Consider the following 13,026-nt stretch of genomic DNA (forward strand, 5'->3'; position numbering starts at 1 on the left):
TATGACGTTTTACTTTTAAATATATACTGAACGGCAACACAGAACTATTGTTTCAAAGTTGGATGTTGTCACCTGCTTTGATTCACCAAAATACTACAAGTTAATGGTGGTCCAACAAATGTTTGGTGGTGTCCCATTAGGCTACTTTCCAAAAGGGGGAAGAGGCTATACAGCTACTTGAGTAAGGTTTTGTTGTTCCCTTTTGCAAATCTTAACCTGTTTCATTAACTGGTTTTGTTGCTGTTCTAAGCCATCCAATGCGGTCAGTGACACCTAAACGCTCACAGATTTCGCTGGTTATTTGGACCCCTGTTCTGTAATAATCTTGACAGTTCTCACAGAAACCTTCTTGTAACAGAAAACTTCCATATGAATGTCAAGTTGTTTCATCATTTTAATCAGTATATTCAATTACTATAGCCTAAATTATTCAGATCTATTTTTCTTAATTTTCAAATAGCCTGAGTTATCTTGAAAAAGGAGTCATAATCACATGAATATTTGATGCTATAAAAGTCTTTTTTCTTCTTCTTCAAGCATCAGGGATAATACTCACTTTTACAGAAGCCAATCTGCAATATGAGAACTCCTACTTTTGATAATTAGGGCACATTTCTTTGCTGAAAATCGCTCAGTATAACTAAGCAAAAAGAGAAAGAAAAAGAGACGATAGCTTACGCCAGGAGTAAATTAAGTCAGTTTGTGTTTTACATTAGGTTCACAGACTTACGTTCAAAAAGTTATGTAATTCTCTCATTGCACCGATTGACATCTTCCTGGACTGAGACTGACAGACAGATTAAAAGTTTTTCCATTAACTACCTGAACTTTTATTTTAACACTGGCAGAGAGCAATTAGGAAACTCTTGACTCCCCTATCCTCCCCTTTCTCTTTTTAAAGTAACTCTTCCCACTCATCCTCCAGGGGAAATGGCGCATGTGATTAAATCTCTGCCCTGCCAATTAATTCATGGCTTCATAAATATACAAATGTGCTATCAAACTGGAACTGGATCATCTGGGGGAGTCGGGGGAGCTCTCCGTCTACTTGCTGTTGTATACTGCTCTATAAATTATCCAGCTGTTGGCATGCTGTGCCGCTCTAAACAATGCCTCACATCATCAAGTCTCAGTAAATCTTACAAATACACACAGATCATTATTAAGCACATGGCATCAGAGGACCAGCATGCAGCTGATTTGACTAACAGAGATAAAAATTGGATTAAATGATTCATTAGATGCATTTAGAAAGTTGAGAGTGAAGAAAATTATCTATTTTCTTGTACAGTCATGGAAAGCCGTGTTAGTCTCACTGTGTAAACCTGTAAATTGTAACCTGTCTGTCAATGTGCATGTGATGCATTCATGGGTCACACATTGGATATCTTAGGGTACTATCAACTACATGTCATGTTTATTTAGGAGTGAGTGAATTGTAGTTTAGTTCAGTGTTTCAGAGCTTAGTAAGATTGTCCTCACCACGCAGGAGAGCAGAGGCTGTTGAAATGCTTTAACACCGTTTACATTTTCTGCACAATTGACTGTAGCAGCCACAGCAAGAGATAGATATCTGTAGCAGATATATGAAACTCTTGTTTTACTTAATGCAGTGTCGTAAGTCTCACTAAGACACCATAAGAGTACAGAAACCAAAAAAACTGAAAGAAAACCACCATGAAACTGCAAATGACCATAAAACATACAACACTCACAACACCTTATATTCAAGTTAAAATACCATACATATTTAAAACATGATCATACTAGATAATAGATAAAAAGGTATTTAAATAGAGAGCACAAGATAAAGCTTTACTGTTTTTTATAGACGGTGGCGCCATTACTGCGGAGGCCTTTCAGCGTCTGCTTCTGCCTTCTTATTGCGACAGGATAGTTAGATTTAAAACGTCAGACTGCTGCTTATGAAGGTAGCTTAGTCCGGGGGTCTTAATATTGTTTAGTTTTTACATGTTAGACAAATTTTACAACATCAACCTGATGACATAATGGAGAAATAAAGAAAAACTTAACCATTCATCACATCATATGTGATGCTGTGCAAAATAACGTTATTCTACAGGCTAAGTTAGCTTCATCTGTTAACTGCTGCATTTAATCATCACAGACTAGTTGCATCGTGAAATCCTAAATAAGTTTTGTTTTCAAATTGTAATCATGTCAGGTATTATGTGCTTTCTCTACACACCCTGTCCCATCTCAGTGCCACCAATGCAAAACTAATGACATACCTGGACAGTGTTGACTCCTTAATCTGCTTAAACAGGTGTTCCTCCGGTCGATCAGACTCAGGTTATGCAGTGATGGGCCTTTTAATATATGCAGTGTGACTCTGGGAACATTTAGGTGACATTAAATCAGATTTTAGTCCCATTAGACGTCTCACTGATGGCCCCAGAGTTTTGATGAGCTGTTTGGAGTTGTGCCAGACAGCTTAGTGATCCAGAGAGAGGAGAGCGACACGAGAGGATGTCATTTTACTTCATCACAAACCCCACTGTTAAAAAAAAAACAGCCAAGCATATCTTCAATGCCTTGTGCATTATTCATTCATAGTGTTGCAAAGCCCTTCGTCCCCCCTCTGATTATCTAAAAGCCAATCTGTTTTTTTTATATACTGTTGTGTTGGGACAAATACAAAAAACACAGAGTTGTGATAAACAGACCATAATACATGCAGTTACTCTGTTAAGTTTATGATTTACACTTTATGAAACAACTTTTAGGTTGCGAGTGTGTCTGTGTGGCCTTCCATACTTAATGCACTAAAAGAGAAGGGGAGGGACAGAGAGAGTATTCACTTGGAGGGAATGAGGGAAATGTGACCAGAACCAATGAAATTCACGTGTTCGACTTTAAACTGAATTAGGAGAGTGAAAAGGATGACTATGTTAAATAGTTCTCTTTAAAAATACAGCAAAACTACAGCAAGCGTTTTCAGATAAATAACAGGCAGGCATCATCACCCGAAGAACAAGACTTTACAGTAGGTTATGTTAAGCATGCTTATGTTGCTGAATGTCAGGCTCTAACCATTACTAGACACGGAACCAGTGACTAACAAAAAGCAGACAGTAGTAGCAGCACAGTGTATTTAGTTATATTAGCTTGCATTACGACACACAACAAACGTGAGAACATTGTCATCACATTTTCCAAACATTAGTTAGACTATGAGCTCGTTTTTTTAACCTCACAGAATTTTCTGAATTTCACCTTTTGATAGAGGGTCAACAAATCTGAACATTTACAACACATCTGTTCTGTTTCCTGTTTTTGTTGCACACAACTTGCCCTGAACACACGCTGCTGGCTCTGGTTGTGGGTAACACAGAGCCAATTTTGTAACAATTAGCTAAATAAGAAGCCAAATCTCTCTATTGGCTTTAACAGAGTAAATCTTGCTAAATTGATGCATACTGGTTGAAGCACCAAAACTACTGAGTTAAGATTGAATAATGTTGTGGTTTGAGTGTGAAAATTAACATTTGTTAAATTACGTCACTGTAGTTTTATGTTGGATACATAACGTTAAGATACGCAGATTATTTTATGAGAACTGTTGTGTAATGTTACATGAAAAAATGTTACAGGCCTAGCTGGCACATTTTCTTTTTATATATTAATCTGATTTGCTCTTAATAATTAATTCAGCTGGAGACAGACAGTAAACAATAAGTGATAAAAGTTGTAGTGGTTTGCAACAGTTGAACCTGAAAGGTTTTTGCCTCAGTCATGGAGCAGATGCTCTATCTACAGTAATGACCTACAACCATTGCTCCAAGAACAACTGATTTCAGTCAAGATAAGTCCATATGTACATTTAGTTTTACAAAGGTCTCAAACTCTGGTCTCCTTGGTGAGAAATGTCTGCCTTTGTTCCCATTGTAATAACAACAGCCAATACAGACAACCGTCAAATTTTAAACGTACATTTGGTTCATGATAAACTGTTGCAACGTTAACCTATGCAGTCAGATTTTTAGTGAGGATATTCTCTGCGCTATAGGAAAATCAAAAAGCATGGAGGGAATGAGAAGTGCAATGTCAGTTTTTCACATTTTTGCCTTTATTGGACAGGACAGCTAGAGATAGGCAAGAAATGTTGGGAGGAGAGAGTAGGGGATGACATGCAGCAAAGGGCCCAAGTCAGTTTTGAATTTGAGCCTCTTTAGATGGGGAGCACAACCGGTAGACTATCAGGCAGCCCCTATTTTCCATTAGACATTTGGTCACTGGTGAGAAGCCAAAAGGATCACAAAGATAGAAACTTTAACAACCACTGCAAGACTTGGGCACTATTTCCAGGATGATTTCTCCACCGCCTGTCAGATTTTTGTAAGGACCTTTGTCTTTAATTTAAAGATATTCTACTTCAGTCCCATTGATTGTAGAGTTACCTTGAAACATTCCCATGAATTTGGTGAAATGTCTGCTTTGCCATGACTGACAGTAATTGTGGACGTAAAGGTCAGAAACTTTGGCCTGCACACAAAAGAAAATGAAGACACACATGTCGTCATCCATCTCCCAGAACATCTCATGTGTGCAGGATAATTGCTTCCTTGGTGAGTCACACCTAATTGGTGTGTAGCTGTCAATGGCCCAGGTATTTCAAGGCAGTAGCCCAGAGCAGAGATTAAAGATAGAAAGCCTGTGAGTAAAATAAAGCTGTGATCCCTCACTGGGCTGAGATTTAGTGGAAAAAGCAAGGCTCGGATTGGAGCTGTTTTTCAGTAAATTTGTATTTCAGAGTCACCTTCGCTTGTTTGATCCATTTCTGTTTAGGACAAATGAGAAGCTGTGTGTCCAAATAAGTTTGCTAAGGTAGAAAAACTGGCCTATAGGGTTAAACAATTTAGCAAACAGTGAAGCTGAAGGGATTGTGGAAAGCTTGCAATTATTGTTTAGACACTGTTGTTGAGATTTCCGTCCTTCCTAAATTGAGGATGGCTGCAGGGACTTGAGATAAGCCTCCAGCAAGAGCAGCCACTCTAATTTAACATTTTAAAACAGTAGAGGCTCTAGTCTACCGAATTCAGAAACTCATTTAAAATCTAGAAAAATGGCAATTAAATTGTTGCTTTTCAGTGGAACTTTTCAATCAATTTTCACCTGGACCAGACAATACTCTACTTTTGTATTGTCTTTTAGTCTGTTACCACTACTCCAGAGAATTGCCAACCAGGTTATTTATCATTTCTGTTCAAATAGCGCCAAGTCGTCACAAAGTTATCTGTGGTAAATTTGTCAAAAAGGCAGGTAGAGACCTACCTTCTCTTTGTTAGTCATTAATAGTGACTTTTATCTGTTTTGTAATCTTTGAATGTCCTCCCCTAAGGTGGTGTAACTAAAGTTCCTTCTTCTTCCTCTCTGTCTCCTGCAGTGATGGATGGGCGGACAGATATGAGGTCGTGGAGGGTTTTGAGCAGGAAGCAGAGGGAGGAATCACCATGAAGCTTCAGTCAGAGGTGGTCAAGACGTTCGATGACTACTACCTGAAGCTGCGTCTGGACACCAACAACAGGAACCCTTGGTTCGCTGAGTTCTGGCAGTACCGCTTCCAATGCCGCCTACCAGGCCACCCACAGGAGAACAAGAATTACAAGAAAGTCTGCACTGGTGGGTACTCTGGAGAAATGTCTATTTTTGAAAGGAAGTGATTGGAACACTATTTTATGGTTCATGTATTCCTCTCCATGCTGTCATATTGCTGTCACTAGGCAATAAGGGTTAGATATGACCTGAGTTTTTAAAACTCGTAATTAATAAAAACTGTATCTGTCTCTGTTTTCCTCTCTGAATACTCTCTCCCTTTGCTCCCCAAAAGGTGATCATGGTAAATTGTGTTCATGACTTCTTCAAAATTACTTGCACCAAATCAAAAAATTAAAAAGTCATCAAATGAACAATGCAATCATAACCACATTTGAATTAATTGCGAAGCATGCTTTTAATTAAATGATAAATCAAATCAATTAGTGCTTTGTGATGTCTGTTACTCAGAGCAGTTGAGTCATAGTTTCTTATTTTTTACTTCCTCTGCATCACATTGTTACATAATCTGTTAATTCCCAAGACCTTCAAGGTGGTAAGTTCATTTTTACAGCTAATATTATGCTGATGACTTTAAACAGAATTGCACCCGCACTCTGTAAGCATTTGAGTCCTCGAAGACAGGAAGACTTTGACTGATGTTCTCTTTTACACAACACTCAATGTCTTAAAACTGAGATGTTTTTTAATGCTGGGAAAGCGCAGAGTGAAGGATCGCATCAGTCAAACTCTAGTACAACTGAGCACTGGCCTTGTTTATGCTGTATGAGGAATACAAAAGAAAATGAGTCCAAACTTTTACACAACAGTAGCACAAAGGAATGTCTCACCCTCAACACTGTTCACCCAAACAGAGGACCTGTTTGAGGATGCGTATGACTAATCACAGTACGTGCATGTTGCCTTCTAAAGATTATACTTTTAATGCACTTCCTTAGGAGACAATGGGAAATGTTTAAGAAATATCTTCAAACAAGCATCCAAAAACATGTACTTTTACTAAGAATCTTCCACCCTCCAAACAATGATGTGCCTTTACATGGCTGACAAGGAAAACTTGGCGTCTGCAGTCCTGGGATTTTCCCAGACATCTGTTTCCTATTGAGCTTTTTGAACACTGTGCTATGGTTTCCTTGTGTGCTTATGTAACTTGCTGCAAAATAACATTCTGTTTTGCAGTAAATTATCAAATTATTCAAAGTTTATCAAGCACTTTGGAAAAAACACCAAATCTTTTTTTTTTGTTTCAGAAACAAAACTGCACTTTGAAAAACAGAGCTCAACAGAAGAACATCTGGGAATTTTCTTCAATTTAAAATGATTCCATCCTCTTTTTTTTTTTTACCCTCTAACAGGAAATGAGAGTCTGCATGAGAACTATGTTCAGGATAGTAAAATGGGCTTTGTCATCAATGCCATCTATGCCATGGCTCATGGCCTCCACGATATGCATAAGGAGTTGTGCCCAAGGCAGACGGGGCTCTGTGAGGCCATGGACCCCATCGATGGCAGCAAGCTGCTGGACTACCTGCTGAAGACCTCCTTCAGAGGCGTCTCAGGGGAAGAGATTTACTTTGATGAAAATGGAGACACCCCAGGAAGGTAAGAGGATGCGGACGCTTAAAAGAAGGAAAGAAAATGAACTGAGTCTATAGATCTACTTGGCTGTAATCTTTGCATATCTCCTGTCTAAAACGGTCCTACTCATTAGCACACATGTGCACCAATGTTAAGCACCAAAGGATCTAATTAGTTTGGACTGGAACAGATTCAGTGGATTGTCCACTGTGGCAGCCACTTTCATCTCTCTGCAGTCCAAAAGACAGCGTTTGACAGTGAGAAAACACAGCCGTGTCATTCCTCCGTCAACTAGAGGTCAGGTGGAGCAAATCCTGGATCAGTATAGAAATGAGCCACAGTGCACATTGGCATGAGCTCTTGATGTCACACTAACGGGGTTGTACGCTGTTTAAGTGACTCAGGATAAGAAGAAAGGTTTGCTAAGCTGTTAGGTTGTTATCATTAAATTACCTGTCACTCTCTTCTTCTCCCCTCCCTCTTTATCTCCCGCTCTCTCTCTTTGATCAAGTCTCATTTCTATCCCTTCTCACTCCATAAACTTATTCATGCTGATTATTTTCCTTCTGTCTTTCCATCCAGGTATGACATCATGAATCTCCAGAGTGTGGGTGATGGTCGCTATGACTACATGAATGTGGGCTCCTGGCATGAGGGCATCCTTAACATCGATGACTACAAGCTGTGGATGAACAGCAGCGACATGGTCCGCTCAGTCTGCAGTGAGCCCTGCTCTAAAGGACAGATTAAGGTGGGCATTCAAATCCTCCTACGAGCTGATCCTTTGTCATTAAATTCACTTTGCCACAGTAAATTTAGTCTGGCAAACCCTCAAACCTGAGATTCAACAGTGGAGACTTTGCTTTGAGACTGAGAGAATGATCCAAAACTATGTTGAAGTGTCAATGTAACACTATGCCAGTAAGCAGATCTTATTTAGCACCCATTCTGCTCCGTGTAGCAAACCTTTCATCACAAAGAGTAATTTCTCATGGCAGACACACAATGGTTTCACAAAAACTTGCTCTTTATCATCTACAAGTATGCCAACACAAGTGAGATAATGTTCTATCAAACCCTTTAGAACAAGAGGGTCTACAGTCAGCCATGCTAGTGGCTCTCTGGGGCTGTACTTCAGCATACAGGGGCAATGAGCCTAATGCTACATCAGCATGCTTATATACACTTGTTAAACAGGTAATGTCTATCATTGCACCAAGTTTCTTAGATGAGCATGTCTCCAAAAAGTAGCTACTTTAAGCACAACATGCACTCAATATAATTCGAAGTTGAATGCAATATTTTGGAAGACATGTGCCAAACTCCAAAGTTTAAAATCAGACTGCAGGTTGTACCAAACAAATGGTGCAGAAAACCCGATGTTTGGGGGTCAATTGGTATTCCCTTTCATGTCTACAGTAATAGCTGACAGCCAGCTATTACTTAGCATGATCACACCTAGCTTTGTTCTGTTTAAAGGAAACAAAATTTGCATAGTCAACCAACACCTTTAGACCTCAACAATTTTTTTTAGTATGATTAAACTATCCAAAAATCAAAGAGTAAAATCAATACATGTGTTTTTAGGGGGAAGTATGTGCTGGACTATTCCTAGGGTGTTACATGAAGTATCAACTTTATGACTACCAACTGGCCTCAGCAAAAAATGCATTAGATAAAAATGTTACTTCAGGTTTAAAGATGCAGGCAGTTTTTTTAAAGTTTATGGAGACAATGTCAGTTGTATCAGTCTTGTCAGGTATAACATACAAGAGTAAAAATATTTTCCAAAATGTTTTGTTTCCTGTTTTGTTTCCTCTCGTTTAGCCTGTGAAGGACATAAATAAACACATTCAATTTGATGGCAATCCACCTAATAGTTGTTAGAGTGGGTGGTAGAGTGACTGACCATCTGACATGGCCATCCCTTAGTGAGACTAAAAATAAGCACAGTATGCAATCAGTTAAGACAGACATGGTGTTTTCCCCTGTGCTCCTGAACAACTTGTAACTTGTTTTTGTTAAAACTGGAACTATGTCACCAGTTGTACACGATGAATAGTTCTTGAGGGTTCTTATTTTTTCCCTTTGGTGACTGTTTCCTACATTTTGGAACCCTGCTTCATCATTTAAATGTTTTGTGAAGGGCTTTAAGTAAGATAAAGCATATACAACGACTTTATCATTTGTAATTTACGAGCACACATTGTCCCAGTCTTATCAGAATATGATGGAAAAAAGGTCTTAAGTAAAAAGTCAGTTCAGGATCGTAGATAAAATGCTTATTTGCTGAAATGCCCTGATTTGCTTCAACGGGAGCCATTTGTTTTCAGTCTCCAGTAGCTATGCTCTAAGTCGCCCTTGGGGAGGGTGCATCCTCTTTCCTGGCGGCTCAAGCTTCCCCTTCTATCTGCTTTGTTTCTTGCCCCACTTATCACCCTGCTTTACATATCACAGTGCTGGCAAGAGCTTCCCTGTGTTCTGAATGGCAATGCAGCTGGCCTTGTTCTATAAACAGTATGTCTGGGGCTCACTAAAAGAAAGGCCCCATCATATCCTCATCCTTAATATCCCTGCCGACTACTTCTTCGGGTTGCGTTGCGTGTGATGTGCTTTTCATGTTTGGATTTTGTCGATTAGTATTGTGACTGCTCACTAAGATGTCTTTGACCCCTCACTGTTGATGTGTGGCCTCTCTGCGTGCAGGTGATTAGGAAGGGTGAGGTCAGCTGCTGCTGGATCTGCACCACGTGCAAAGACAATGAGTACGTCCAGGATGAGTTTACCTGCAAGGCATGTGAGCTGGGATGGTGGCCTGATGACGACCTGGCAGGTAGGAGGAACTAACTAACCAACCAATCATAACCAACACACAGTAGCTTGGCTAGCTTTGACTGACTTAATATTCTCTGCTAGCATTACACTTCTATAGTTTGTTATTGTCACATAGTTTACTGGAAACCATTTTTTTGGCCTTGTTGGGTAAGGTATTGGATTAGTTTATAAACTGGCATACTTGCCAACACCTAATGCATTATTTGAGCTGTATTGGGACTGACACTGTCACTTCATTAATAGATGATACTGTTTCTTACACCTAGACTTGAGTATTTGCTAATCCAAGTGCCCCTCTAACTCAAAAAAAAAAAAAAAAATCCATAATATTGTTGGTAAAAACACAAATTAATGAATTTTTTTAGCTCTGAAAAACACAACACTCTCTGATAGCACATTCCTGTTGTTGTTTGTTAGTGACACACAAAATTGTTCCCAAAACTGTTTAGTTTTGGTAATGGATCCGTGGATAATTCCAGATACCACATTTTATGCTTTCATGTCGATATGTATCGGTTTTTGAAAAAAAAAAAATCACGTTTAAACATCAGATGTTATGATACCATTTTTTCCTGCTCAATACTGATTTTGATACCTAGACTTTTGTAGTGGTCAATACAGAGTGCCCCTTTGATAACAGTGCGATTAAAGAAATGTAGATAATATCGGTGGAAAATGCTGATTGCTAACATTTCACTAGTTTTGTCCAGTATAACAGTTTCTGTGAGCAGGTGGGCATAAGTGGAGTGTTGACTGCCGTGCTTGCGGATACATGACTGTACTGTCTAGGCTGAGTCAGAGGATAATATTGATACTGTTATCTGTTTGGGGACAACTTTAGGTCCATTTACAGATGTCCCTCTACAATTCTGTCCGTCCTGATTAAGATTCCAAAACCTAGACTTGAGTGTGGCTGATACCTAATGTCCTTCTGATGGTGGTGCAATAAAAAAACATTATTTTCATAGAAAAACACTGATTGCTAAAATGTTAATAGGTTTGACTAAGTATATACTATCATCACCCTGTTATTGTTTGACATTGTCACATGATAATTTTCCTGAAATAGGTCTATTTTGGGGGACTTTGGTTATGAAAGAAGATCAGTGCATTAACTGGCATACTCGCTGATACCCAATACTTAATCTCCAACACATCTCCTTATTTTCGCTGCTTGGTAACCAACCCTTTTACCTGCTTCATTTTCTCGACATTTATATCCCATAACACCAATCTCACATAAACAGTACATATCGTTTCCCTTGGACTACATTCATCCTACACCCATAAATAAGCCTGTTGACACTTCACACCCTGACACCTTCTTTTACTGATGCTGTTCATCATCCAGGTACAGTGACCCTGCTCCCTCTGCACAGTTCTCCTCATAGAAGTGACGCCTGCTCACTTCCCTCCTCCCTGCTCCTTGCATGGTGGTGACCCAGGGGTTGTTTTGACAGCGATTTATAGAGTTGAGAGGAGCTCTCAGTTCCCAGGTGTAAAATCCTATTACTGACATGAGAGGCTTGGGGATACATTTCGGCAGTGTGTCGAGGAAGAAATTCTCCCTTCTCTCTCATTACATGTCACATCTAGAGAATACTAATAGAGATAGTTGGTGTCCTATTCATAGAGTGAGGCTGTACTGTCCATATGTTCAATCATTTAAGGCTTCTTTTTTTTAAACTTTTTTTTTTCCAAGTCATAATATAACTGTAAAGTACAGCAGAAAGGTGAGCTTTGTTTTTGAATTATTTAAGTGTCATTCCAAAGCCTAGATATGAAGAGTTTGAGAATAAGGGATTAAGGGAAAGAATTGTATAAGATATGTGCTTTTCCTCCTTGCCACCCTTGTCCGTTTGCACACAGTGTAGCCAAGCCGGGTGGGTGGTCATAAAAAAAAAAAAAGCAAGCAATACTTCACTGTAGTGTGTTTCAAACACTTTCTCCTCGTGTGTTTTTGCAGAACTGCTGAAGTAATACTTTGGAGCAACAACTGGTTTGCACCTTCATTTTTTACATCAGTATATTTCAAATTTTGTGTTGAAAATGACCAACCTCCTTCTTGAGGTGGCAGGTGAGGTTATTTAAAAACGTCTCATGATTTGACACATTTGGAGTAAAGGGTTCCCATGTGCATAGCTGTGTTTGTGATGATAGTCAGCAAATGTAATGCTATTAGCAACAGCATGTAATTTATGAAGTGTTAAGCTGAGGAAGTCTAGGGATGTCACTTTATTCCCATTAAGCTCGACAAAGTTCCACTGTGTGGTGGATGACAAGCATGCAACTAGTGCATCATGACAGAGTTGACACACTTACCTGTGTGTGTGTGGGTGTGTGTGTGTGTGTGTGTACATATGTATTTGGCGTTACAGGAAGACGGCAACAGATAAATCTGAGATAAATGCTGCTTTGGAAGATGAAATCAGTTACTGAGCTATTTGAGGCCATCTTGAATGACTAATGTCTGCTGGGTTGGTCTCTTCTCTCCCACCTAAAGAGATTCTGATTCTGATACCAGTGTCAAAAATCCCTCTACGGCCTAAAATTCAGTGTGAGGTACCAGTAACGATGCCAGATAATGCACTGTTCTTCTAATACATAGACTGTATAAAATATGGACAGTGATGTCACCAATTGTTCTCTGTAGAGACGTTTTGAAGTCCAACAACCACCTTTATATTGGAATTTCCTTCCAACCTAACTTTCAATCAATCTAGTCGCAGATAAAGAGGTGGTGGTGAGTGCTACAGTGTGCCCACCTGTCAGTCAAATCAGACACGCCCCTAACTATGTAAATGTATGAAAAACCAGAAATGGATGAGTTTTTGAAAATGTCAACCCTGTCGCAGTGTGTATGAATAAAAAAATTATTCAAACCAGTCTGTAAACATGTTTTATGCTGTAAAAATCTGCATTTTTTTAATGGGAGCTAATGGGGATTCCTTATTTGGTTTTTGCAACCAGACTCAAGTGGACACTTTTCTCCAATTCAGCATTGTCTTTAATTTTTAACACCAGAGGTTAGTGGTG

The 13,026-nt window shown here is 39.2% G+C and overlaps 1 protein-coding gene across 2 annotated transcripts in view; it reads left to right on the forward strand.

Moving 5' to 3' along the window:
- The window catches only part of grm1a (glutamate receptor, metabotropic 1a), a 35,819-nt gene that overhangs the window by 16,887 nt on the left and 5,906 nt on the right, over nucleotides 1–13,026 (forward strand). For both annotated transcript variants that reach the window (XM_020632818.2, XM_020632819.2), the window contains exons 4-7: nucleotides 5,408–5,643; nucleotides 6,933–7,179; nucleotides 7,738–7,906; nucleotides 9,862–9,988. In XM_020632818.2, coding sequence (XP_020488474.1) covers nucleotides 5,408–5,643; nucleotides 6,933–7,179; nucleotides 7,738–7,906; nucleotides 9,862–9,988 — 779 coding nt within the window. The remainder of the gene's footprint in view (nucleotides 1–5,407; nucleotides 5,644–6,932; nucleotides 7,180–7,737; nucleotides 7,907–9,861; nucleotides 9,989–13,026) is intronic.

The sequence above is a fragment of the Labrus bergylta genome, chromosome 15 (assembly GCF_963930695.1).
Source record: "Labrus bergylta chromosome 15, fLabBer1.1, whole genome shotgun sequence".
Taxonomy (NCBI): domain Eukaryota; kingdom Metazoa; phylum Chordata; class Actinopteri; order Labriformes; family Labridae; genus Labrus; species Labrus bergylta.